This window comes from Acomys minous, assembly GCF_964271855.1.
Source record: "Acomys minous genome assembly, chromosome: 18".
Lineage (NCBI taxonomy): Eukaryota > Metazoa > Chordata > Mammalia > Rodentia > Muridae > Acomys > Acomys minous.
In genome coordinates this window covers 49,028,116-49,055,571 of record NC_140501.1, presented here as the reverse complement: position 1 = coordinate 49,055,571, position 27,456 = coordinate 49,028,116, and the positions used below count along the sequence as shown (strand labels likewise).

The following is a 27,456-nucleotide window of genomic DNA, read 5'->3' as shown; positions in this document are numbered from 1 at the left end:
GCCCCGGAGGCCCTGGGGAAAAGAGAGCGCGAGCGCGCTGAGTAGACAGCGGGAGAACGCCCCGAAGCCGGCCCATGGGGAGCGAGTGCCCAGCGCCGACTAGCACGACCGCCGCCCACACCGCGCCCGGCCAGTGAAGCCCAGGTAAACGCGGAGAGGTGGCGCGTTCTGGAGTAATTGTAATGGGAGAGGGGCGGGTTATGAGCTGATCCCAAAGTACAGTAAGGGAATAAAGTGCCGGTGCCACTCAGAACTGAATCTTACATCTTAACGGGGAAAAGTTAAGATGCCCAACTAAGGGGATTGGACTGCGCGCAGGCTGCAGCTCCAAAATATCCTGGCGCCTCCGCCAAGGCTTCTGTATACCCATCCCTCTTGGGGCTTCCTCCGGATGGCGATGGAGACGGCTCCGGGAGGGTCCAGCTGATCTGTTGCCACCTGTCATCCTGGTCCCTCGCATGAGTGTTCAATTTTCCCTCGCTTGCGTCTCTCTGGGCCCAGCCTGCTTTCCCCGCCTCCTTCCCTCCCCACTCCCGGCTTCAGTTAGCAGCGGTGCCCTAGCACTGCCTTGGGCAGCTCGACCCACCCTAGTCTGAAACCTCTTAATCCTTTCTCAATTGCTAGTTTACTCCTCTTCCCGCGCCCCCCACCCCAGGCTGAGATCCTAGCCCCCAGCAGTTGTCCTGGTACTCTTTGGAGATGCCAAAAAACTAGAGGCCATAAAAAGGCAGTCAGGCAGCCCAGGTGTAGGGAGAGACACCAGCCAGTAGCCCTGGCTAGCTGCCCTGCCCAGTGACTCTTGAGCCTGCTGGGCCTGAACATCCCAGTCTTGCATGCCTGATGGGGGCTGGAGATGGGAGTGAGCAAGCAGCACCCTCCAAAAAACAGACTGAAGTTTAGAAAGGCTCCTCTCTGTTCCAAGTCTCACTTTTACATACGGGCACATGGAAGCCGGGAGGAGAAAGTGATCTGCTAAGCATCCACAGAACAGGGCCGGGGCCAGAGTTAGGATCCTGCCTCCCTGCCCTCCCAGCTGAGCTCTCTGGACTCTCTTGCCTCTACTGGGCTAACCTCTTGCTTCCTGTCCATTTCCAAGACTTGTAACCAAATCCCTAGCTCCATAAGGGCAGACAGAGCCTTTCACCCTGGAACTGACAACCTTCTATTGAGTTTTGACTCCCCCCACCCCCCAATTCAGATAGGGGCCAGAATTTAGGAAGAGGCATCAACTTCCTGCCACAAAGCAGAATCCTTTTGGCCACATGTGGAAGGCTGCTTTGTGCCCTGCTGTGCCCTGGCACTTGCTTTACTGGTTTGAGCCACTTTGGTATTCCCAGGGTGGTGCTCATGGCTAAGGTACGTGGGGCCTGTGCCTAAAGACTTCCTACTTTGTCCTTATGCTTCAGGATCCCCCTGGGAGAGCCCCATGAGGGTAGGAGAGTGATGGAGAGTGTGCCCAGCTTCCTGAAGGACACTCCAGCCTGGGAGAAGATAGCCCCCGAGAACGGCATTGTGGGACAGGAGCCTGGTACCCCACCACAGGATGGCTTGCGCCATGGGGCACTGTGCCTAGGAGACCCTGCTCCTTTTTGGAGGGGTGTCCTGAGCACTCCGGACTCCTGGTTCCCTCCCGGCTTCCCCCAAGGCCCCAAGGACACACTCTCACTGGTGGAGGGTGAGGGTCCTCGGAATGGGGAGAGGAAGTCCAGCTGGCTGGGTAGCAAGGAAGGACTGCGCTGGAAGGAAGCGATGCTGGCCCATCCACTGGCCTTCTGTGGGCCAGCGTGCCCTCCTCGCTGTGCCCCCCTGATACCTGAGCATAGTGGTAGTCATCCCAAGAGTGACCCTGTGGCCTTCCGGCCTTTGCACTGCCCTTTCTTGCTGGAGACCAAGATTCTAGAGCGAGCTCCCTTCTGGGTTCCCACCTGCTTGCCGCCCTACCTAATGTCCAGTCTGCCCCCAGAACGTCCATATGACTGGCCTTTGGCCCCGACCCCCTGGGTACACCCCGGAGGCCAGCCAAAAGTGCCCTCTGCTTTCAGCTTAGGCAGCAAGGTGAGTGATGGGGTAGAATTGGGTGCATGGTTGTCCCTAGCCCTGCAGGCAACCCAAACCCTGGGCAGCTCTATCTCCCTGGCCCTTCCCTGCCCTGCCCTTGGGCCTCTGCAGCCGTTGACTCACTCACAGTTCATCCAGGATCAGGGCCTTAGAAACTCTGCCCATTGGAATGTGTGGCCTTACTGAGGGGGCAAAGAGTGGGTGAGACGTGCAGGCCTCAGACCTCTTTCTGGGGCTCCTTCCTGATGGGCCACCCCGTATGCCAAGAAAAAAGTCTTTAAATGTGAGGCAGGATTGTGAACTCCGTGCTAGTCTGGAGTACATAGAAAGAGCCTCTCTCCAAAACCAAAGCCAACCAAAGGGGATGTGGACCAAAACACAGAATTCTCTAGTAAGCCAAGCAGTAACCCTTCAGTCTCTGAAAATCTTGGGAGAAGATGGTGTGGGGCCCAGGGTAGTAGGGGAGCTGCCTGGGGAGGTGCCACTCACCTGATAGCCTGTGAGTTCACCAATGACTTCTTATAGCTGTATTTTATTTTGTAAATAACTTCTGCTGTTACTCCTGTTTGTTCTTTTGAATGCTGGGAGCCCACATCAGCACTAGCTTAACCCTTTCTCCTCTTTTAGGGCTTTTACCACAAGGATCCGAACATCCTCAGGCCAGCAAAGGAGCCCTCGGCAGTGTCAGGGTCTGGGTTGTTGGGCTTAGCCCCTGGTGGGCATCTCCAGCGCATCTCCTGTGAGGCAGAGGGCCCCTCACTTCACCAGAGGGATGGGGAGACAGGAGCCAGCAGGCAGCAGAATCTTTGCCCACTTTTCTTGGGGTATCCAGACACTGTTCCTAGGACCCCCTGGCCCTCTTGTCCCCCAGGCCTAGTTCACACTCTTGGCAACATTTGGGCTGGGCCGGGAAGTAATAGCCTTGGGTACCAGCTAGGACCACCAGTCACACCAAGGTGCCCATCTCCTGGGCCGCCCACCCCTCCGGGTGGCTGTTGCTCATCCCACCTACCTGCCAGAGACGGGGATCTTGGCTCTTGCAGGAAATGCCAGGACAGCCCAGAGGGAGGCAATAGTGGGCCGGGTGACTCTAGTGAAGAAAGGAACAAGGCTAGATCCAGGGCCTGTCTCCCAAGCCATCACACCAAGCTGAAGAAGACCTGGCTCACACGCCATTCAGAACAGTTTGAGTGCCCGGGTGGCTGTCCTGGAAAGGAAGAGAGCCCAGCTGTTGGTGTCCGGGCACTCAAAAGGGCAGGCAGTCCAGAGGTCCAGGGAGCAGCAAGGGGCCCAGCTCCCAAACGGCCATCCCACCCTTTCCCAGGCACTGGGAGGCAGGGGCCCAGGGCTTGGCAGGAGGAGGCACCGGACACAGCCACAGGAAGCAAGGCAGCGATGGCAGAGGAACAAGAAGAGCAGAGAGGTAAGGGGGTGATGGGCTGTTGTGGGGGTTGGGGAAGAGGGGAGGGATCTGTTGAAGAAAGGGCAACAGGGCTGGACCTTTACAAGGACCTGAAGTCTGTCCGTCGGCCTTTCTGATGGGCCATACTTAGATGGCAGGTCTCCTTCCTGAGTCACCACAGTGCTCTGGCTCCCAGGGTTGTTCAGCACAGTCTTCTAGCTGGTGGCTTCCATCCCTTCCTCTTCCTGAGTTGTTGGCGAACCAGTGACATGGGCCAGAACAGAGTTTCCAGAGACAGCCACTTCCTGACGTGCTGATCAGTAACTGGGACCTGAAGAAGTTGCTTCACCTCTGAGGACCTTAGTTCATCTATACAGTGGGAGTAAAGATGGCCCCCACCTTATGAAGACTACAAGGAGGGTTAAACCGCTCGTCGAGGCTCTGAGGAACTCGTGGCACTTAGGAAATGCCATGGTTATTTGTACCACAAATCCCAGTGTAGCCATTATCTCTCCTGGAGGACCACTCTCAACCTCTCTTGGCCAGATGAATCACGGAGACTCAATTTGGACCTGACGGCCTTTTGGGTACAGCGTGGACTCTTGGCTACACTGTGTCCTTCACAGAGGGTTCCAGCAACCCTGGAGCCAGATTGGTTTCTGCAGGATCACCTCACTTTCAGCCTCTTGGGACGCTGGGCCCACAGAAGACTGTCTCTCTGACCTGGCCCCTAAAGCCCCTGCACCTGGTGTGGGTCTGTCTGCACTTTCACACGTCTCAGTCTGGGCTGGGAAGTTGTCAACTCCTCTTGGGTTACAGCACCTGTGTTCTGTGTTGAAACTCTGGCCTTCTCACTTTCCGGTGCCCTCCGTCCACCCATCCATCCGTCCACGTTGGAATCATCTCCTCACGGTGTCACATGGCCAAAGAGCCTTTAGCCAACCTATCTACAGTCAATAATGGCTGGATTCCAAACAAGTGCAAGGACCGTTGCTCAGGCTTCCCAAAGCCCTGGGCTGAACATGCTAAACCACCCTCTCATCCTCCATTCCTGCTCAGCCTTGTGCGTGACTCTTATACCTGCTGGGTCCTATTTCGGGTTCTGACTTAGTCTCACAAGCCTGGGACCCGGGGCCGAACTGGCTGCCTGTGGACAGGGTGGTTGCTAATTCGGGGCTTTCGCTAGCATAAGCCCTAGAAACTAGACTCCCTAAGCCACTGTATTATCTCCTCAGGACCCCAGGATGGCAGGACTAGCCTCCAGGAATCCAGGCTCGATGATACATCTCACCAGGCTCACTTAGCAGGTGTCACTCAGTGCCAAAGCTGTGCCCAGGCAGCTGGAGACGTGGGAGTACTAACCAGCCACTCCCAGCATTCACATAGGTAAATGTTGCCCCAGTCAGAGTCACCAACATCCCCGCTGGCTCCCATGGCCTCTCTCCTCAAGCCCTTTTGTCTCGTCTCATCTCCAGGTTGCCCCTGGAAGCAAAGCCGTTGGAGGAAGAGGACCCCTCTGTCAGCTCTGAGGATGAAGGAAGGTCTGGCCTGGAAGCTCCGCTCAATAAGGGCCTAGCTAAGCACCTGCTGAGTGGTTTGGGTGACCGACTCTGCCGCCTGCTGCGGAGGGAGCGGGAGGCCCTCGCGTGGGCACAGCGTGAGGGTAAGCTGACCTCCCTTGTGGGCCTGCTCCTGCGTGTCTCTCACAACCCACGTTTGCCAGTGCTTTGGGGTTCCCAGGCCTACTCAGGAGATCTCCGTCCCTATCTATCCCTTACTTGGATTCTTAGTCAACCCTGAGGTGTTTGGCCCTGGGTGGGGAATCCTCCTGGGAAGTCTAAAAGTTTGGTTCAGTCCAGTTCTCTGAGAACAATAGGGCTTATGGCAGGAACCGAGCCAGTACCATAGCCTGGGAGATGAGAAGGCTCCAGTGAAGTTAAGGGCAAGGAAGGCCTCTAGAGTGATGAGGCTCATGGGCTTCAAAAGTTGGTGGGATTCTGGCTGAAGGTGGAGATGTTTGCCTTCAGCTGGGTCCTTCGGTCCAGGCCACCTCTATGCTGCTCTTTCTAGCAAGAGTGTGAACTTTGTAAACCACAGCCCTGGGCCCACATGTTACTCCTTGCATGAGGATCACCAGTGTCACCATCTCACTCCAGAGAGGACAGCCCCTAGTTTGTCCAGTCATGAGCCAGCTCATGGCTGCCACTCCCAGCCTGGATTTCTGGCATGCATGCCCATCCGTCTTTCCCTTCCCGGATCATAAAGCTCGTCTGTCCCCTGGGGCCTTGGCACTAGCTGTTCCCTCGATCTGGAATGCCCTGATCATCCCATCGTACCTACGGATAAGAACTTACTCATCCTTTGGGGCCATTTGTGAAGTTCCCCGGGCCACGTCACCCTCATCTTTCCATGGTCCTTTCAGCCAGCAGTCCAACAGTCGTCACTGTGGCTGTGGGTTCTCTCCCTGGGCGGGGATATGAATTCTGGTGGGGCAAGAACTACTCCTGAGAAACTCCGAGTCTCCCGTGCCCACTTGGGACATGATCACGTGCCTTGAATGCGTGTTCTGTGGGGCCCTTTCTACCTACCAATCACGGTTTAGTCTGAACCTTGGCTCTTTAAAAAAAAAAAATATCCAGCCACGGTGGTCCTATAATCCCAGCACTCTGGGAAGCAAGGGCAAGCAGATCTCTGTGAGTTCGAGGCCAGCCTGGTCTACAGAGTAAGTCCAGGACAGCCAAGGCTACACAGAGAAGCCCTGTCTCAAAAAACAAAACCAAACCAAACAATCCATTTCTGTGGGTAAGGGCAAGAGCAGCCTCTTTGGGGCTCCTCTTCTAATCTACTAAGCCCCCTGGACTTAGAGGAAAGGCCACCTGAGTGGGTGCTGCGCCTTTCCATCCCTTGTGGGGTGGGGAGGTGGCTGGAAGTGGTGCGGATTAGAGGCACAGGCACACTCGGGAGACCTCTGGGGCAAGGCTTGGGGTGGGGTGGCCTGGGCAGCTGAGGCTACGACTGCCGTAGGAGTGCATGCTGGAAAGGATCGCTACTGCCAGACTAGTATGTTGAGTAAACTACAAGGAATGGAGGAGGAGCCCAGCTCCCTTCTTCCAGTGGCTCTGGGTTGAAATTGTTCCCTGCCTCGCCCATGCTGCTTCCAATATGTCACTGGTTCTCACCCTTCCTAATGCTGTGACTTTTTAATACCGTGCCTAATGTTATGGCAACCCCCTCAGCCATAATAATAATAATAATAATAATAATAATAATAATAATAATAAAATGATGATGATAATGATGATGAGACAGGATTTCTCTGTGTAGCCTTGGCTGTCCCGGACTTGCTTTGTAAACCAGGCTGACCTCAAACTCACAGAAATCTGCCTGCCTCTGCCTCCCAAGTGCTGGGATTAAAGGCGTGCGCCGTCACACCCAGCTATAACTGTATTTTTGCTGCTGTTATGAATTGTAATATAAATATCTGATTTGCAGGATATCTGATACGTGACCCTTGTGAAAGGGTAGTTTGACCCCCACAGAGGGGTCACAACCCACAGGTTGAGAACCACTGCTACATATGGCTCCCCTAGAGGGCTATACGTACATGAGTCCTCTGACCCTGTTCTTCTGTGGCCAACAGGCCAGGGGCCAGCCATGACAGAGGACAGCTCAGGGCTTCCACACTGCTGCAGCCGTTGCCACCATGGACTCTTCAACACACACTGGAGATGCTCCCACTGCAGCCACCGGCTGTGTGTAGCCTGTGGTCGCATAGCCGGAGCTGGAAAGACCAGGGAGAAAGCGGGTGAGGAAAAACAGAATTGCTTTTTTAGATTTGTATAGTTTTATATGTCTGAGTGTTTTGTCTCCATGATGTATGTGTGCACTACATGTGTGCCTGAGGCTTGTGGAAGTCAAAAGGGGGGTGGGTGGGTCAGAGCTCCTGGAACCAGAGTTGTAGGTGGTTGTAAACGGCCATGTGTATGTTAGAAATTGAACCTGAATCAAAAAAGAAAAGAAATTGAACCCGAATCCTCTGTAAAAGCGGCAAGGGCTCCCTCCTTACCTGCTCTTTTAAGAAGTCAAGCATCGCCGGGCGTGGTACACGTCTGTAATCCCAGCACTTGGGAGACACAGGCAAGCGAATCACTGTGAGTTCGAGGCCAGCCTAGTCTACAAAGTGAGTCCAGGACAGCCAAGGCTGCATAGAGAAACTCTATCTTGCGGGGGAAATAGTCAAGTATCTGGGCACTGGGTATATGAGTTTGGTCAGTAAAGTGCTAGCCAAGCAAACAGGAGGCTCTAAGTTCAGATTCCCTAGCACGCCTGTTAAAGTTGGGCATGGTGGCCCACCTGGGGACCAGAGACAGGCAGATGCCTGGAGGTTATTGACCAGAAAGCTGGGCTGAATTAATGAACTCCAGCTTGAGTAAGAGAGATCTAGCTTCAAAAGATAAGGAGGACACATACGAACATGCATGCACATGGATGCGCACACACAGCAATCAGGTGCCTTCTCTATGTATCTCTATGTATCTCACATCAATATGGTGAAATGGGTGTGATTTTCTCCATTATCCAGATAAGAATAACTCAGAGGAGGTCGAATGTACTGTCCACAGACCCAAAGCAAGTCAGGGTTAAAGCCAAGACTTTAGCCTCAGGCCCTCTGATCCAGTCCCATCCTTTTTAAGGTTTTCAGCTTTCAGTTCCATGGCTCAAAAAAAAAAGTTCTAGAGTCAGGTGCATTCTTATGTGACCACCCAGGGGACTTCAATGAGGAAATATTGATTCATTGATCTGTTTGTTTGTGTATTTATTGGTGTGTGTGTGTGTGTGTGTGTGTGTGTGAGAGAGAGAGAGAGAGAGAGAGAGAGAGAGAGAGAGAGAGAGAGAGAGAGAGAGACATACATGTGTGCACTTGCCACAGCACATATATGATGGTCAGAGGACATCTTTTGGGAATCAGTTCTTTCTTTCCACCATGTGAGTCATAGGAATCAAACTCAGGTCCTTAGGCTTGGTGGCAAGCACCTCTACCTGCTGAGCCATCTCACAGGCCCCGCCCCTAACCCCCCCCCACACACACACCTTAGGCTCTTGCAAAGCAGGGCAGCACATGAAAACCTCTCCATTCCAAAAGCAAAGAATTCTACGCTGTTACGGACACCCAGGCTTCCCAGCATGCACTTGTTTTGTGACTTGCCGAACTCCTGATTTAAGTATCATGTACTTGGCCTCCTTCCTTGACCTTAACCTGTAGTTACCTCGCTTTCTGGACCTGCAGCTCCTCTCTTCCTACCCCACAGGCTCCCGGGAGCAGCACAGAGACGAGTGTGCCCAGGAGGCTGGGCATGCTGCCTGTTCTCTGATTCTGACCCAGTTTGTCTCCAGCCAGGGTGAGCCATTGTGGAGGGGTGGGGCATGCAGTGGGTGGGACCCAAGGAAGACAGGATACTGTCTCGGTTGTTCCTGACCCTGGTGACATGGCCTCCTGGTTGGTGAGGCCAGACTGCTCCATGTCCATCTCTCTTCCACACACCCAGCACTGGCAGAACTGAGCGCTGTGATGCACCAAGTCTGGGCCAAGTTTGACATTCGGGGGCACTGTTTCTGCCAGGTTGATGCCCGTGTGTGGGCCCCTGGTGATGGGGGTCAGCAGGTAAGAACCAGGACGTGTTCTGAGTGACAAGCACCAGTTGCTGGGCTCCTGTATTGAGCAGTTTGCACGCACATGGCTAACCTGTATGGGGAGGGGGAGCTGGCCTTTCTCTGTGGGTGGGGACAAAGCTGGTGGAACAAGCCATTTCCCACCTTCATGGGAAGCAGGATCAAAACATTGACTCTAGCATGTGCCTTTCCCTTCCACCCCCCCCCCCCGCCTCGCCACCCCCGCAACCCCCCCCCCCCGCCCCCGACCACAAGCCCTTTCTCCCTGCTCCCTAAAGTCCTTCCTCACTTGGTCTTTTAGGCCAGCCTTTGCCACTTTATCTTACTGTTACCACTCCAGCCATGGGTCCTTTCTGGTTCAGTATCAACCACCTTCTTAGTAGCCCTGGCCCCTCAGCTCATGGCACGCACTTAACATGCACTGTGAAAAAAGTTTTGCTTTTTTCAAATGAACTTTGTGATTCTGTGATAAAAGCTACTCACTTAAGAAAGAGTTAATTAGGAGTTTTGTTTTGTTTGGTTTGGTTTGGTTTGGTTTGGTTTTTCTAGACAGGGTTTCTCTGTGTAGCCTAGGCTGTCCTGGACTTACTTTGTAGATCAGGCTGGCTTCGAACTCACAGTGATCCACCTGTCTTCGCCTCCCAAGTGCTGGGATTAAAGTCGTGTGCCACCACTGCCCAGTGGGTATTTAAATTTTTAACATTTACTTATTTATTATTTATTTTATTTTGGGGTTGGGAGCACAATACTTGGCATGGCACACACATGGAGGTCACAGGACAAGTTGTGAGAGTTGGTTCTTTTCTTCCCAGTGTGTGGGTTCTGGGGATAGAACTCAAGTTCCCAGGCATGCCAGGTGCTCTTCCCTGATGAGCCATCTTGCTGAACCTATTAAAAGTATTTTATGAGCTGGGCATGATGGTACATGTCTTGGGAGGTAGAGGCAGGAGAAACCGGAGCTTGAGACTAGCCTAGCCAACACAGGGCGATCGTCTCATAAAAGCTGAGGGTTGACTATAGCTTGGTGTCAGGGTGCTTCCCTGGCACGCTTAGGGCCCTGGGTCCCATCCTCACTAAGGAAAGCAAAAAAGTACATTTTATTGTCCTGTAGATTTTGTTTAAAGATGAGGTCTTGTTATGTAGCCCAGGTTAGCTGAAATTTGCAATCCATCTACCTTGACCTCCAGAGTGCAAGAATTACAGATGTCATACATCTACATATACTACAGCTGGCTGAAAAGTACATTTTATATACCAGACACTGCCACATATCCATTGTATAAAAATAAAAAAATGTAGACAAGTATAAGTAAGAAAATAATAATGATCTCTTACACTGCTGTTCTTTCTTTCTTTCTTTCTTGTTTTTCGAGACAGAGTTTCTCTGTGTAGCCTTGGCTGTCCTGGGCTCTCCTTGTAGACCAGGCTGGCATCAAACTCACAGATATCCACCTGCCTCTGAGTCCCAAGTACTAAGATTAAAAGCATGCACTGCCACGCCTGGCCCTATTAATTCTTTATAATTTCACTCACTCTCTCTCTTTTGTTCTTTTTTTTTTTTTTTTTTTTAACATTTCACTCTCTCGCAAACAACTTTAGGGCTCGTTATAACATTGTTAGAGATAGAGGGATGGCTCGGTGGTTAGGAGCACTGGCTGCTCTTCCAGAGAACCTGGGTTCAATTCCTAGCACCCACACGACAGCTCAGATTGTCTGTAACTCCAATTCCAGGGCATCCAACACCCCAACACAGGCACACATGCAGGCAAAACACTAGCGCACATCAAATACAAATAAAAAAGGAAGCCAGGTGTGGTGGTGCACACCTTTAATGCCAGCACTTGGAAGGTAGAGTCAGGAGGATCTCTATGAGTTCAAGGCCAGCCTGGACAGCCAAGGCTATACAGAGAAACTCTGTGCCCCCAAAACCCAAAAAAAGAACACATTTTTAGCCCTTGAACATTGAATTCGGTTGTGTCTGCACATTTTTAAAACCTCTGCTTGGACTTGGGGGGTGGTGGTGGATGGGTTTAGCAGAAGGAACCAACAGAGAAAACTCCCCCAGCACCACAACCTACCTGCAATGGAGACTCCAATAGGACCAAGGACATCAAAGAAGGTGAGTGGCTGGCTCCCCATGCTCCTTGGACTGGGCATGCAGGAGGGCAATGGAGAAATAACCGTCGCCAGTAGAAACTTGGCGTTACTTTGGCAATCATCTCTCCTCCCTTCCCCTCCCCCCACAAGGCACAGAACAGGAATCGCCACCCCTCACCTCCAGACAGGTGCCTTGACTCCATCAGCCAGACTCTCCTATTGTTTATTTTTGCATTCGTTTGTTTATTGTATGCGTGTGAAGACATCGGGTGCCCTGCTCTATTACTTCCTTTCTTACCCCCTTGAGACAGGGTCTCTCTTTAAACCTGAAGCTAGGTTGGTGGCCAACAAACCTCAGCCAGCAATGCTCTTATCTCTGCATCACTCCCTCCTGAACCCAAGAGCTGAGGTGCCAGGCATGACAGTGATGGCGTTTTTTTGTTTTTGTTTTTGTGGTTGTTGAGGATTTGAACTTAGATTCTCATCCTTACACAGAAATACTGTGCGCTTACTCAACTGTCTCCCAACCCGACTCCCATTTGGAGTCCCTTTTCCTAGAGACTCTTCAACTTCATTCGGGAAGGCAGTGATGGAATGACACCCGGACAGGGCAGAGTAAAGATGGAGCGCTGCCGGGGACAGAACAGGCTTGGCCAAGACATGAGAGGACATCTTTTTGAGCTAACGACCAAAGGAAAGTCACTCACCCTTTGCTTCTTCAACAGAAACCCCAGATTCCACTGAGACCCCAGCAGAGGACCGCGCTGGCCGATCGCCCCTTCCCTGTCCCTCTCTCTGTGAGCTGCTAGCCTCTACAGCTGTCAAACTCTGCCTGGGACACGAGCGGATTCACATGGCCTTCGCCCCTGTCACCCCAGCTCTGCCCAGTGTGAGCAAGGGCTCAGAGGGAGGGGGCCAAGAGCCTGAGGACCAGAGGCTGGGATGGCTGAGTGAGTCCTGAACCTTCTTGCCGCTCCGTCCCTCCCTCCCCACAGGATGACCGCATTACCAACATCCTGGACAGCATTATTGCGCAGGTAGTAGAACGGAAGATCCAAGAGAAGGCCCTGGGGCCAGGCCTTCGAGGGTCAGGCTTACGCAAGGGCCTGAGCCTGCCCCTGTCGCCAGTACGAACCCGGCTGTCTCCTCCTGGAGCTTTGCTGTGGCTGCAGGAACCCAGGCCTAAGCAGGCCTTTCACCTTTTCCAGGAACACTGGCGGCAGGGCCAGGTAAGCTGGCCTGCCTCTTCCTTTCCAACGCTATGGCCTCACCGGCTTCACAGGGTCCTGGTCCCCAGGCTCAGGGTGGGTGTGCTGGTACCCAGAGGGATCAGCAAAAGCTATCTCTCCCCAAGCCCTCCCCGACATGTCCCGCAGCTGTCACAACGTGCCCCAGCCTGGCTACATACACCTTCACCATTGTGTGTGTGTGTGTGTGTGTGTGTGTGTGTGTGTGTGTGTGTGTGTGCTTTCTTTTTCTTCCCTGCAGCCCGTGTTAGTGTCAGGCATCCAGAAGACATTGAGAGTTAGCCTGTGGGGAACGGAAGCTCTTGGGACACTCGGTGGCCAGGTGCAGACATTGACTGCCCTCGGGCCTCCTCAGCCCATAAGCCTGGACAGCAAGGCATTCTGGGAGGGATTCTCTCACCCTGAGAGTAAGCATTCCTAACAAGGAGTAGAGGGAGCTGGGGGCCTGACCCTGAGGTGTCATGTATCAAGAGAACCCTAGAGTAGCTCTGGAGATGGCGGTGGTGGTGGTAGTGGTGGGGTGGGGGGGGGGGGGTGGAACAGGAAGTAGAAACTGACCTTAGGGATGGGGGCCATAGAGACAGGGAAGGAGTCTCTAGGCCAAGAGGTCCCACCATGGGTTGACATCTCTCTCTTCCCTTAGCACGTCCAAAGATAGATGAGGGCTCTGTCCTCCTGCTACACCGAACCCTGGGGGATAAGGACACTAGCAGGTAGGTACAGTATCAAAGACCAGCCCTATCTCCCAGCTGCCAGCAGCCCTTGCTTCTCTACCCCTCACCCTCTAAAAAGGGGCTTAGAGTGGATGTATAGCTAGAGTCGGGGACGGGGGTCTGTCTTAGGGGGTGTGCTAGAAATCCTTGGGAAGGGGATGGATTTTGCCCTCTGGATGTTACCCTAGCAGTGGGAAGCTCTGATGGGCCTCAGGGGTCCGCGTTGGACTTGCTGTGCATAATTTTCCCCCTTGCAACCGCTATCCCCAGGGTGGAGAACCTTGCCTCCAGCCTTCCACTTCCAGAGTACTGTGCCCACCGAGGGAAACTCAACCTGGCCTCCTACCTCCCCCTGGGCCTCACCCTGCATCCCCTGGAGCCCCAGCTCTGGGCAGCCTATGGTGAGTACCTTTCTGCTCCGGGCCCCTCCCTACCTCTGCCTTCCGTATCATCATAGGGCACATGTGCATCATCGTGTCGAGGTTTGGGGCCTGAGAGTGTGTCCTTGTTCTACATCCCTACAGGTGTGAACCCACACCGTGGACACCTGGGGACCAAGAACCTATGTGTGGAGGTGTCTGACCTAATCAGTATCCTGGTGCACGCTGAGGCCCAGCTGCCTTCCTGGTACCGAGCACAGAAAGGTAAGGCCTCCTCGGCTGGAAATGCTTGCAAGTCAAGCTGTTAATGAGGATGTCTGCCTTTGCCTACCCTGGGCTCACCTGAGCCATCTTTCTCCTGCAGATTTCCTCTCAGGCCTGGATGGGGAAGGGCTCTGGTCTCCAGGTAGCCAGACCAGCACTGTGTGGCATGTGTTCCGGGCCCAGGACGCCCAGCGCATCCGTCGCTTTCTCCAGATGGTGAGGAGGGAGGGAGTCTGGAACCCACCCCTTGCCCCCGCCCGTCTCTCTGTATGCTCCTATCTCCTATGAGCTTTCCTTGTCCTGATGATGAGTTAGCTAGACTCAGGTAGACAGGTGCAGAGAGAGCAGGATAGAAGTCCTATTCTCTGCTGGGGCTCCATATAAGGAAAGAGTGTAGCAGGAGAGGCAGAATCTAGTGAGGCGACGAGGCAATAACTATAGAGCAGGCATTGTGTTAAGGGCCTTGGTGCACTGTCTTCATTTATGGTACCTTTCTCCTCTTCCTTACTCCTGACCTAAGCAAAGACAGCTACTTTCCCACTTTATGGATGGGAAAAATGAGGCTTAGTGGTAACCCTGGGACCTGAGCTTTTACACTTCCATCAACTTTAAGTTCCTATCCTGTATTCCTCCTGGGAACAGGAATTCTCCCCTTTTTTTGGCCTGTAGGGTTGAGAGACTGGCAAACAGCCTTCCCCTTTCTTACAGTTGAGGAAAAATCTCTAGGGGAGAAACTAGCCACGAAGAGGGTTGAGGTAGGAAGGTGGGGCACACACCTACCAGCATAGGGGCCTAGTGGTAGCAGTAGTGAGACAGGAAGTCAAAGAACTCCAGAAGGGCAGGGAAGATGGGAGGCCAGGATTACTAAAGATTATAGCAGGGTATAGTAGTACCGTGCCAGAAGAGTCACGAGCTTAAGGCTGCTCAAGCTATATAATAAAATAAATAATTGAGCCAGGCATGGTGGTATATCTTTATAATTGCAGCACTTGAGAGGTAGAAACAGGAAGATCAGAGGTTCAGGTTATCCTTGGCAAACAAGGTTAGTTTGAAGCTAGCCTGGGCTACATGAGAGCCTTGTCTGAAACTTTGCCCGATTAGCACCATCAGAAATAATAATAATACTGTCACTCCTGCTAAGATACAAACATGCAAGTGTCAATATGGTGTTGTCCACCATGCACTGCCACGGGCTCACACCCAGATGCTGTGACACACAGAGAGGAGCCAACAAAGAGCACCATCATCAACAGATGGCCTTGTCTGCTCTGGGTGTGGTTGGCTGTTGGCAGTCCCATATGGCCCAGTGGCGTGACTCATGGGGAGGTCTGAGGGGCCCTTTCTCACTGGGTGGCCTGTTACTGCCGTAGCCCCAGGATGGACTTGAATATTTGGAACCAAGGAAACTTGGCATCCTCCTGGGATCCTCCAGGGGGATGGGGTTCCCTAGCCTCCCAACCCCAGCCAACCCCTGCCAGCACCCTCTCAATCCAGGGACAATGGCTGAGATCCTAGCTGAAGGAGGTGGGGTTTAGCTGGTGGCCAATCAGAACACGATGCTGGCGCTCACCTGTACAGGTTCCCTGGGCACCTCTTCTGGCCTTTACTTGTCCCTGCCTGTCATGGAACTCTGCCTGTGTCTGGGCTCATGACAGTCGCCATAGCTGGCCCTGCTTCAGGAGCCTCAAGCCTATCTACCCACTTTGAGTCAGAGCTTCTGTGTGGCCCTGCCTTTCCTGGACCTAGGATTGTACCCCCCCCCAGGGGTGGGGGCGGAGAGAGAGCTACCAGTTTCTCCCCAGTTTAGCTTCCAATACAGGCTGTTTACAAAAACTCAAGAACTTCCTGTGAAAACGGTTATGAATGGGGCTTGTGCAGGACATCTTCCTGGGTTTTGGAGAAAGGGACACTGAGAGAACAAGAGGTCAGGCCAGGGTCACAGAGGCTATGAAAGGCATATCCCAAGAAAAGCAGATTTAGATCCCTCCTCCTCCCCAGCTTGAGTGTCCTTTACTCTAAGTTACTTCCAGCCCAACCTGGATGTACCCCCAAGCCTTTACCACCAAGCCTTCTCTCCGACCTCTTTCCTCTTCCTCCTGGCCTTCAAGACAACTTCAGCACCCTCTTTCACCTTCCTCTCTGACGCCCTGCTGTTATTCCCATGGATGCTCATCTCTCTTTCTTTTCTTTAAGGTGTGCCCAGCTGGAGCAGGAACCCTGGAGCCTGGTGCCCCAGGCAGCTGCTACTTGGATGCAGGGTTGCGACGCAGGCTAAGGGAGGAGTGGGGTGTGAGCTGCTGGACCCTGCTACAGGCCCCTGGAGAGGCGGTGCTGGTGCCTGCTGGGGCACCCCATCAGGTGAGTCCCTGGAGGGCGGAGCTTAGCAGAAGATCAGAGTATCCGAATTAGCAAGGACACGGGGGGGGGGGGGGGGGGCAGAGTCCCGATCACATGGGGGTTCTTTACCCGACAGAAAGCTAGGCAGGCCAGGAAGCCATGGAGATTGCAAGGCTGGGTGAGGGTCTTGATGTCTTCAGTGCTGTGTGGGACTCTCTCCAGAGCTCTGATCTAGTCTTGGCCAACTCACTCAGCACCCCAGGGTCCCTCGGCTCTTGTTCTGGCCACACCCTTTGGGATACCCGGCACTGTAACCAAGGCTACTGCTTTCTGAAAGTTAGATGGGGAAGCGGATTTGTTGGCTTTATTGGACTTATTGGGGTGGGGGAGCATGGCTTGAGCCTCAACTTACCCTCTTGCCCTTGTCCCCCATGGCACAGGTGCAGGGCCTGGTGAGCACAGTCAGTGTCACTCAGCACTTTCTGTCTCCTGAGACCTGTGCCCTCTCTGCTCAGCTGTGCCACCAGGGTGCCAGCCTGCCCCCTGACCACCGTATGCTTTATGCCCAGGTGAGTGTGATACCGGGCTGGCTGAGCATGTGTTGCTGCCCGGTCTCTTTGGGGGGCACAGCCACAGTAGGTGATGGAGTGGGCTCATGGCTTGTCGGTGCCAGAGAAAAGCATGCTTGGAGAAGGGTAGGGAGTGAGGGTGGGGGCTCGAACGTGATTGAAAATTCTACGTCGGTTTTTTCCTTTTTCCCTAGATGGACCGGGCTGTGTTTCAAGCAGTGAAGGTGGCTGTGGGAACATTACAGGATGCTAAATAGAGGATCCTGGTGCCTAGAGGGGTGGTGGGCAGGTAACCAAGTGCTCAGTCTACGCATAACTTCAACAGGGAATGGTACAGGAGAACTAAGGTGTGGTCCATTCTACAAATATCACTTTGGGCACAAGCAGGGGACCCTGTTCCTCTCCCTGGCCCTAAAGGGAACAACTGTAGTGCCACTGAAGTTGACACCTGCTCCACCATGGCTTCCCTCTCCGTGGTATCAGGTTCATACTAGGGGGTAAATGACTCCTTCTAACCCCTATTCTCCACCCCAGGGGATGTACACCCTCCCTTAGGGAAGCTTGGGAAATGTTTTGGCTTAAGCAACACTTCCTTTGGCCGACTTGTCCTGTGTTGTCCCTGGGCCCCCAGCTACGCTATAGCTCACCGTGATCCAGATGAAACCCTCCCGACCATAGGTCTGCTGCGCTGGGAGCCACAGGACTCTTCCCTTTACAGAGGAGCTGTGGGTTTGGGGAGGTGATAACCTCAGTTAATGGCCCAGACCGACTGGAGGGAACGACACGGGCAGTACCACTGTGCCCTGCGCCTACCTCTCTCCTCCCCAGTCTCTTTTAAAAATCGGTTGTTTGGTGGCTGCTGCTAGCATAGTTGGCCCTTACTCTGCCAGCCACATGGGCTAGGGAAAGAAGGCAGACTCAGAGGCCGGTGGACAGAATGAGCAGGGACTGGGGACCTGGTGACAGAGACCTCCAATACCACTGCCAGATCTTTGGGGAGGCCTGGACCCCTGGAGCGTTCTGAGGACTGAAGATATTCCTGACTGACAGTGGGGAAAGGCAGAGTTCTAGGGCCCAGCACTGAGATGGCCTCCCTGGGTGGCATCAGCCTGTGGAGATGACAGACACCTCTGCCTCTGTCCCGCCTGTCCTGTGTCTTCTGACCTGGAGAAACACCCAGGAGAACCCTTGCTCAACCCAGCTACTCTTGGCATCCCGGCCCTGGGGACAGAGCTTCATGGCCTCAGACAGCTGACCCCTGCCCCATGGCCCTTATGATAACGCTTTGCCTTCCTACCTCTTCCCCTGTGTTTCTCAACCGCACAAATGCGCCAGCTCTTGTTATACTTAACAGTTCCTGCTGTGGTTTGGGGATTTTTTTTTAATTAAATAAAAGTTTTTATTATAAACAGAACGTCTGTTCAGAGCATTTAGAAGACAACAAAGGTACCCGCAATCTCCTCTTACCTAACCCAAGCATCGCTTGATTTTTGTTATGTTTCCTTCCAGCATTTTCTTTAGGGAATCTTGACTGCTTTCTTTTAAGGCTGTGTTATAGCGGGGTGTGATGGAACACACCTGTGACCCCTGTTCTAGGGGAGAGATAGAGAAGTAAGAGAATCAGAAGTTCAAGGCTAGCCTTGGCTACATTGTGATTTTTGACACCAGCTTGGGCTTAATGAGCCTCTGTCTTTTTTCTTTTTCTTTTTTTCAAGACAGGGTTTCTCATGTAGACCTGACTGTCCTAGTCTCACTTTGTAGACCAGGTTGGCCTCGATTTCAGAGATCTGCCTGCCTTTGCCTCCAGAGTGGTGGCATTAAAGGTGTGTGCTACCATGCCTGGAGCCCCCATTTTGTTGTTGTTGTTGTTTTGTTTTGTTTTTCGAGATGGGCTTTCTGTGTGTAGCCTTGGCTGTCCTAGACTCTCTTTGTAGACCATGCTGGCCTCAAACTCACAGCGATCCACCTGCCTCTGTCTCCCGAGTGCTGGAATTAAAGGCGTGAGCCACCATGCCTGGCGGGACCCCATCTTAAAAAGAAAAAAGTTAGGCTTTTTTATTGAAGAGTTTAGTCATTTTCATCCTTTTTTTTTTTTTTTTGATTAAAAGGAGGGTGAACTCTTGAGAGCAGCCATGTTTCACTGTGTCCTTTTTATTTCACTTAAACCATCTTGTTTAGTGCCTGACAGTAGTTTGAGGTACCGATGACCTATTTCCATTTTATAGAAGAAACTGGCAGTTTGGGGCTAAGTAAGTCACCCGAGGTTACATGGCCATGTAAGTGGCGGAATAGGATTTGAACCAAATTCACTGACCCAAGACACGTCCTTTGCATTCTAGTTTTGCTGCTTCGTGGCTTTAAAGATGGTCTTTCCTGCTTCTCCATCCTCTTCCCAAGAGAAGGCGCTGTCACTCAATGACTTGTTCTTAACACTTTGCGTTCTAGAGCGTTGTCCTGACATCAACCAACATGGGACGCTTCTTGGGAAAGCTGGAACACTGAACCTCGTTTGTTGGGGTGGGGTGGCAGGGAGGAGACTAGGGCCTCAGGCTCCCTGGACACCCACCCGTCTCCCACCCTCACAGCTCCCTCGAGGGTGGATTTGTCTGGCCCTTAAAGCCAGCGGTTGAGCCAGTATTCACTTGTTCTAGGCTTGGACCAAGAATAGATCTGACCCTGAGACACAGGCCAGGGCCTTGGCTGGCACTGTTCCCTGTACAGGCCCCGGGGGATCAGTGGCTCCTTGTCAGCCTTTGGCTCTGGCGCTTCTCGCCGACTCACACTGACAACAGCAGCTAGAGCTGGAGGGAAGCTTGGGAGTGCATCTCCATCCTTCCGTTGGCTGCTTTTCCCTTTTCCTTAGAAAATCTTCCTGCATTCTATCTTGAGTGGCAGGTTTACAATCAGGTTATAAGCATAGCACATAGCATTGTGGTGGCGCATACCTTTAATACGGGCAGCCAGGTTTACGTCGCGGGACCCTGTCTCTAGAACACAAAATAAACATGGCACATAAAGCTTCCAGTTTCCCTTCACCGAGTGCCCCACAGTGGGAATATCTTATACAAACATGGTGCTCTCATCATTACCAAGACCTTAACATTATTATAATGCTATCTGGGAAGCCACAGCCCTGTTGGAATTTCACCTCCATTCCCACTAATATCCCCTTTTGTGTCCCAGGATCTAGAAATGCCTAGGTCTGATCTCCGTTGTAGCTGTGACTCCTCCAAAGTTGTTCAAGGAGCTAGTGGTAGAGGCCCAAGCCTCATCCTCCCACTGTTCTTCTCATCCATCTCTTCTTCATCAGGAGACAGGATTTGCTATGTTGTAAAGGACTCTAGCATCCCAGACACCCTTGCCTGCCCAGGACGTCCCTGTCTGTCCCCATGTCCCTGACTCTGCCAACCCAGATCTCCCGGCTTATAAGGTCATAAACACTTGTGCACCAGTGTGCCCTAAAGTGGCCTGCTCCCCACTCGGATGACTGAAGACATACTTTGAGGGAGGGTCTGTCCCTGCTTCCTCCCCTGTCTCAAGATGCCCTTTCTGTCCAGGACTCATCCACCTGTCTCTGACTACTGCTCTCTTTCCTTGAGAAATGCAACCTTTTTTTTTCTTTCTATTATGTGCATTGGTGTATTTCAAGCATGTATGCCTGTGTGAGTGAGTGAGGGTGCCTGATCACTTGGAGTTGGATTTACACTGTTGTGAGCTGCTGTGTGGGTGCTGAGATTTGAACTCAGATCCTCTGGAAAAGCAGCCAGTGCTCTTAACTACTGAGCCATCTCTCCAGGGTTTCTCTGGGTAGCCTTGGTTGTCCTGGACTCACTTTGTAAATGAGGCTGGCCTCGAACTCACAGAGATCTGCCTGCCTCTGCCTCCTGAGTGCTGGGATTAAAGGCGTGCGCCACCACACCCAGCTGAGAAATCCAAACTTTTTGTTGCCTCCCCAAGCACTCTGGGAAGGACTATATCCCTTTCCAATACCTTCTGTGTGTCCTCTTCACAGTTTACAAAGGGCTTTTGGTGTTTTTGTTTTTGTTTTTTTGGTGTTTTTTGTTTTGTTTTGTTTTTTGTTTTGCTTCCGTGTGGCTTATGACAAGGCAATTAGGCCCTCCACAGCAGAGGGGTGTTTTCTCCCTCCCCCACGGTAATGGGCGAATGGAGCTGCGGTGTGGCAGCCTTTGCTCTTCCAGGCAGTTAGGCTGTTTATCTTAGGACGCCTCTGCAACTCTCCCAGCTGCCCAGACATGACCTCACTCTCTCCCAAATCATCCCTGGGAGGCAGAATGGAGTCTCTGACTAGTGCTGCCTCCACTTCACAGATGGGGAAACTGAGGCACTGAGCGATCTAAACAAGGAGGGAGGGGGAGAGGAAAGGAGAACAGAGAGGAGGGAAGGGAAGGAGAGGAGAATAGAGAAGAGAGGAGCGGAAGGAAGGGGAGAGGAAGGAGGGGAGGAGAGAAGACGAGAGGAGAACTTTAACAGGTGGATCTGCACGCTGGCACCTGATCTTGCTTCTCTGCCGATGACTACAGGTATTTGGGGGTGGGAGGTCTTCAATGGCCTAAAGCCAGAAGGATTCAAGTGCCTCAAAATATGGTGGGCCACTTGGTGAGTCCTACCTTACATAGAAGATTTGTCCAGGGAGTTTGCAATCAGCCACCATCAGCATCAAGGAGAAAGGCTAGGACACGGGTCCCATGGGGCTGAGATCCAAGAGGCACAGAGGCTTGTCTGTCTGTCTGTCTGTTTTTGTGTGGTGTTGGGGTTTGAGCCTAGAGTACTTGCCTAGCATGTACTCTACTTGGTTTGTTTGTTTGTTTCTGAGGGGGGGGAGCTCTAGGGGCTGACTTTTGTGTAGTAACAAATGCCATGGCTTTGAGACCCTACCTGGAGAATAGGCCGGGCTGCCTGGTGACGGCGTGCAGATAGTCCACAGCTCCTCTCAGGCTCTCTTGGCTTCTCAACAACCATGGAGAAGGAGGACTCTTATAGACCTACTGCACAGATGAGGACACTGAGGGCACCCAGGGCACAGAGCAAGCCAGCCAGCAGTGACTGGACGTCTGGCTGAAAGTCCGGAGCTTTTGTCAGCACCACCAAGCCACTGTTCCCCCAAAGGAGGCACACAGAGCCAGCAGGAGGGCGGAGGAAAGAGAAGGCTATGATGGGGTGAGGAGCCCAGACTTGGCCTGCTTTGTGGATTCCTCCCAGCTGGCCCTGCCTTCCTGTCCTGAGAGGAGGTTAAAGACGCTCAGAGGAGGAAAGGTCAGGCTGGGAGAGAAGCAGGAGCTGGCCAAAACAGCCCACACCCTGTTCCCCATGGCCAGGCCCTGCACGCTGGGTAGGAGGGCACCACCCCTACCCTCTAAGGATGCAGTTTGCTGCAGAAGCCTTGCCACTGCATGGGAAACGCTTTGAGCGCGGGGTAATCTGATGAAGGCTGCTTTGCCGATTCCAAGCTCCTTTTCATCCCCCAATCGCTTCCTCTCATCCCCAACTTTGTCCCACCTGGACCATACCAGCCTTGTCTCAGCCCTCCTCTGAGCCTTGTCAATCACATGCCCACCCGCCACCCCTGCCCCAAACCAATCCTTTAGTCTATGACCAGCCTGTGACTTTTAAAATGCCTATGTCCATCGATCTATGCAGATCAGAATCTCCATCGCAACGTTATGTGCCCAGGCATATAACATGACATCCATAACATTTGAACGAAGTCAGAAAGTTTTTTGGGACCTATTCTGCCTTGAACACTTCTCTAGTTTGTTTATGATAAAAGCTGGACAGTGGGAGCAGACGGCAGAGCCTAGGCCTCCGTAATGTCATCAGACGAGTGGTGACGCCATCGACCCTGGTCGCAGTGGTGTTTAACACGCTACAGGCAGGATGACATCACCGTCGGAACCCGTGCGGACAAGTGCGTGCTGGGGTGAATTAACAGAGAGCTGGGAGAGAGTGTGGAGTGAGCGGCCAGCGGCTAAAACCCGGCGGGGGCGGGGAGGGGGCAAGGGAGGAGGAGCCGAGGGAGGGAGGGAGGATCCTCGGAGCCCCGCCCCCTCGGTAACTGCCGGGACCTGGCCAATCCAGGCAGGCCGCGGTGATTTGCAGCCTATCAGCGGCCAGGTCTCTCCCGGAGGTTCCGCGTTGCCTTGGCCCTCAAGGCAGGGAAGGAAGGGGGCGAGGGCGCAGCGGCCCACTGCAGCTCAGGTCCCCGCTGCCTGCCTCCGGGGGGGGGGGGGTCTGGCGGGTCCCAGCTTGCCACCTCCCCGGAGACTTGATGGCTACGGAAGGTTTGGCGGGGGCGCTGGCCACCGTGCTGGGGGGCAAGGGGTTGCTGGTGCAGAGCTGTGACTCGGAGCCGGCCGGCAAGCCGCTGTCGCCCGTGCGGCTGCGGAAGAATGTCTGCTACGTGGTGCTGGCCGTGTTCCTCAACGAGCAGGTGAGCGTCCGGACGCCGGCCTTCCGCTGGTCTCGGGAGCGCGCCGCCAGCACTGGTGGGAACAGGCGAGCCAACGGCCGCTTCGCAGTGTTGCAAAGCACTTTCACACTAGCAGCAGCTGAGCTGAATCCTTTAAAAGTCTATAATATAGAGGAAGCTGAGGCCCCCGGGGCGGTCTGTCTCATCTACTAGACCTCGCCTCCACCAGCAGAGGCCTGTAGTATGCCTCCTTCCTTACCAGGAGTCTGGCACAGTGCCTGACCCACAGCGGGGGGGTTCCTAGACCCTCCTGGCCCTAAGAGTAGTAAGTAGTAGGGAGCTTATACCCATCCCCTCTGAGAGTTCTTAGTAATCGATCACCTCTGTACAAGTCATGGTTGTAACATCCTGGCCGAGTAGGGGGTAGGTTGGTATGGAGGTGGAGCTGAGATTCAAAGCCTCAGACCCTAGCTTGGGGACCTGACACAAACGGTTGTTTATAAGTCTCCTGGGAACAAGAGCAACACAGTGGCATAGTTGAGTCAGTATAGGAGTGGTGACAACCTTCGGGATGGGGCGTCCTTGGAGCTACACCCAAGCACCTCAGCTCCTTCCTACAACAGAAAGCCCTCTGGATCCAAAGCTGAGTTACAACAAAGAGGAGGCAGCCACAGCTGGCTCAACCACACCAGGGCCTGGCTCCTCAGGATCCAGCATCCCGAAGGTGTCTGTCTACCAAGAAGAGAGCTTTGAGCCACCCTCCAGGTGGAGCCCCACCCCCCCCCACCCCCAGACTGTCTGGATAGCAGTGAAGATTCTCTTGCTTCTTCATCCTTCTCAGGATGAGGTGTTGATGATCCAAGAGGCCAAGAGGGAGTGCCGGGGATCGTGGTACCTCCCGGCTGGGAGAATGGAGCCAGGAGAGACCATCGTGGAGGCGATGCAGCGAGAGGTGAAGGAGGAGGCTGGCTTGCTCTGTGAGCCAGTAACACTGCTGTCCGTGGAGGAGAGGGGCGCCTCCTGGATCCGTTTTGTATTCCTTGCTCGACCCACAGGTACAACCCACCTGGTGGCATTCGGGCACCTTTCTCACACGTTGTCCTCCTTAGCCAGCCATACTGTGGCTTCGGCCAATTGCCACTGACCTATTACTCAGAGCTTGTGTGGGGGTGGGGGGTTGGGGGGGGGTCTCCCTGTGGGATGACTGGGTGGTCATTTACTGTCTCAGACTCAACACTTCTCATACCGGCCCTCTCCCCCACCCCTCCAAATCTCCCCTTAGGTGGAGTTCTGAAGACGTCCAAGAATGCCGATGCTGAGTCCCTACAGGCTGGCTGGTACCCACGGGTCTCCCTGCCTACTCCGCTTAGAGCCCATGACGTTCTGCCCCTGGTGGAGCTGGGTGCCAAGTTCTGCCAACAAGCCATGCACCCTCTCACTCTGCCTCAAGAACTTCCCTGCAGTGTGGTCTGCCAGCGGTTGGTGGCCATCTTTTCAACAGTCCAGTCGGTGTGGGTGCTGGTGGGCACAGTGGGGACACCTCACTTGCCCATCACTGCCTGTGGCTTTACCCCTATGGAGCAAAGGGGCGGCATCAACGTGGCCATCTTGCGGCTGCTACAGGAATGTCTGACTCTGCACAGTTTGGCAGTGGAGACCAAGGGGTTGCTTGGGCTGCAGCACCTAGGCAGAGACCACATGGATGGCATCTGCCTGAATGTGCTGGTGACGGTGGCTTTTCGGAACCCAGGGATCCAAGATGAGCCCCCAAAGATTCGGGGTGAGAACTACTTTTGGTGGAAGGTCTTAGAGGAAGACTTACAAAAACAGCTTCTACACAGGGTCCAGGAATCTTCCGTCATCCCCCTGAACAGATAGAGAGGTGCCAGTGTTGACGGGCAGCTGAGCCTCCGCCCTCCCTCTGCGGCAGGGAAGAGGCTGGCAATGTGAGATCTCATTGCACTGTGCACAAGCACAGGGACCCCACACTGAGCCCAAAGGGAGGGTGCCGTGAATCCAGTGCTCAAGGGCTCAGTTGTTCTGAGGGTACACAGTGCTTCTCTTTAAGACGGTGAAGAGTGTTTTCAACCCTAACCGGCACAATTTTATTTCTTTGTCCACTTTGGAAAAGCCCTTCCCCCACATGTCAATCCTTCCAAGCCCTTAGGAATGTATAGGGGGATGGGACATGCCCCCCCCCCCCCCCCCGCATCCTTAGAGCAGAGTCCTCATTGTGAGTAAAAAGGCGTTGCTTAACTTGCCCTTCGTGCCCAAATATCTGTGTGGGGAAGGTATGGGCCCACTCTCCCACCCACAGACACCCAGGTCGTTTTTTTGTTTTGTCTGTTTTTCGAGACAGGGTTTCTCTGTGTAGCCTTGGCTGTCCTGGACTCACTTTGTAGACCAGGCTGGCCTCGAACTCACAGAGCTCCTCCTGCCTCTGCCTCCCGAGTGCTGAGATTATAAAAGCGTGCGCCACCACTGCCCCAGTGCCACCCAGGTCTTTCTCATGGTGGACACACTGATGCTATGCAGGGGTATAGGGCTCCCGGGGTAAACAGTGCTGCTCACTGAAGCCTCAACCCACCTAGGCTCGCTCTAGCTTTTCTGTCCTGCTGGGGTGGGTGTGGGACTTTGGAGGGACCACGCCCCTAATAAAAACACAGCTCAGACCTGTCCAGGTGTTGAACAATTTGGTCTGGTGAAATTGCATGTGGAACAAGAGCTGAGAATGACACCTTGGCCTTTCTGTCCAAGTTTTTTTTTTTTCTTCTTCTTCTTTTCTTTGAGCTTCCTGGCCTCTGACTGTAGCCATGTGCTCTCTGGTCCTGGCTTTTTAGCTTTCCTTCAAGCCCTTTCCTCAGTTCATGTAGCCTAGGCTGCCCATGAACTCTTATAAGGTAGCTGGCCATGACCTTGAATTTCTGATCATCTTCCTTCTGCAGAACGCGAGTATTTTTTTTTTATTACTCCCAGGCCATAACAGGATTTTGTTTTCTTGAGATAGACTCCGCCCACATAGACCAGGCTGACCTCACTCAAGTCTGTTGTGATCTTCCTGCCTCTGATTCTTGAGTCCCAGGAATACAGATGTGCTCCAGCATGCCAAGGCCAAGCTTGCTGCTGCTGCACATCACCTTTATTATGTGATGAAAACTTGGGGGCCAGAGAGATGGCTCAGCTCAGCACTTTACGCCGGGCGTGGTGGCACACACCTTTAATCTCAGCACTCGGGAGGCAGAGGCAGGTGGATCGCTGTGAGTTCGAGGCCAGCCTGATCTACAAAGCAAGTCCAGACAGCCAAGGCTACACAGAGAAACCCTGTCTTGAAAATCCAAAAAAAAAAAAAAAAAAAGCATGCACTGGCAAAGGACCTGAGTTTGCTTTCCAGCACTCACACCAAGTGGCTCGCAATCACCTTTAACTCCAGCTCCAGGGGACCCAACACCCTCTCTGGCCTCTGTGGGCACTGCACTCAAGGTGCACACCCCCTACACAGAAATACATAATTGAAAATAAAAGTGTCAATAAAAACCAAAAGCAGCAGGGCAAGGGGAATGGACCATGTGTGCTGCTAATCCCCACATCTAAGGAAAAGATTTCTGGTTTCTGAGCAGGGAAACATGCATCCTAGCATTGCTTTTCACTGAGTAAGGACACTGCTTAGCCTGAGCAGAGGAGAGAAGTGTGCTGATCCTTTCCTATTGGCCCAGGCCTCTTTTGGTAACCATCTTGTCTGGTCTCTAAATTTTCCAAATGATAAACCAAAGCTAGCCGTGATGGTGCATGCCTTTTATCCCAACATTACCGAGGCAGGAGGATCGCTGTGAGCTTTGAGGCCAGCCTGGTCCATATAGCAAGTCCCTGGACAGCCTGAATTACATTAGAGAGAGAGAGAGACCCTGCCTCAAAAAATAGAACAAAATAAATGATGTCTTCCCTATTTCTTTTTCATTTTTGTAGTGCTGTGGGTTGAACTCCGGGTTTCACACATCCTAGGTAAGGAGGCCACCTAACAGTCCCAATGGGAACCGAAAACTTTTATTCTGTCCAGGAATCTTCCTCCAGCTCCTGAGCAAACACACACAGAGAGAAGGGCAGTGACATCCACTCCCACTCTTTAGCCTGGGAGTTTTCTTTTTTTTTCTTTTTTTTTTTCTTTTTTTTTTGGTTTTTCGAGACAGAGTTTCTCTGTGTAGCCTTGACTGTCCTGGACTCACTTTGTAGACCAGGCTGGCTTCGAACTCACAGCGATCCACCAGCCTCTGCCTCCCACGTGCTGGGATTAAAGG

At 53.1% G+C, this 27,456-nt stretch overlaps 2 protein-coding genes across 3 annotated transcripts; both read left to right on the top strand.

The window, feature by feature from the left end:
* The first annotated feature begins 2 nt into the window (after positions 1–2).
* HR (HR lysine demethylase and nuclear receptor corepressor) lies at positions 3–18,151 on the top strand. Of its 2 annotated transcripts, none has more exons than XM_084767650.1 (19): positions 3–144; positions 1,407–2,055; positions 2,686–3,481; positions 4,696–4,846; positions 4,936–5,123; positions 7,101–7,265; positions 8,770–8,859; positions 9,007–9,122; positions 11,168–11,249; positions 11,953–12,116; positions 12,223–12,456; positions 12,716–12,881; positions 13,118–13,187; positions 13,458–13,588; positions 13,712–13,831; positions 13,932–14,047; positions 16,025–16,189; positions 16,609–16,737; positions 16,932–18,151. In XM_084767650.1, exons 2-19 carry the CDS (start codon positions 1,444–1,446, stop codon positions 16,992–16,994), a joined length of 3,558 nt encoding a protein of 1,185 aa, XP_084623776.1. In that variant the 5' UTR covers positions 3–144; positions 1,407–1,443; the 3' UTR covers positions 16,995–18,151. The 2 variants fall into 2 exon arrangements, with proteins under 2 accessions (XP_084623776.1, XP_084623775.1); XM_084767649.1 differs by having other exon boundaries at positions 11,165–11,249.
* A 4,728-nt stretch (positions 18,152–22,879) lies between these two features.
* NUDT18 (nudix hydrolase 18) lies at positions 22,880–25,840 on the top strand. The gene is made up of 3 exons (XM_084767651.1): positions 22,880–23,185; positions 24,006–24,219; positions 24,447–25,840. The coding sequence occupies exons 1-3, from the start codon at positions 23,024–23,026 to the stop codon at positions 25,040–25,042; spliced, it is 972 nt and encodes a 323-aa protein (XP_084623777.1). The 5' UTR covers positions 22,880–23,023; the 3' UTR covers positions 25,043–25,840.
* The last annotated feature ends 1,616 nt before the right edge of the window (positions 25,841–27,456 follow it).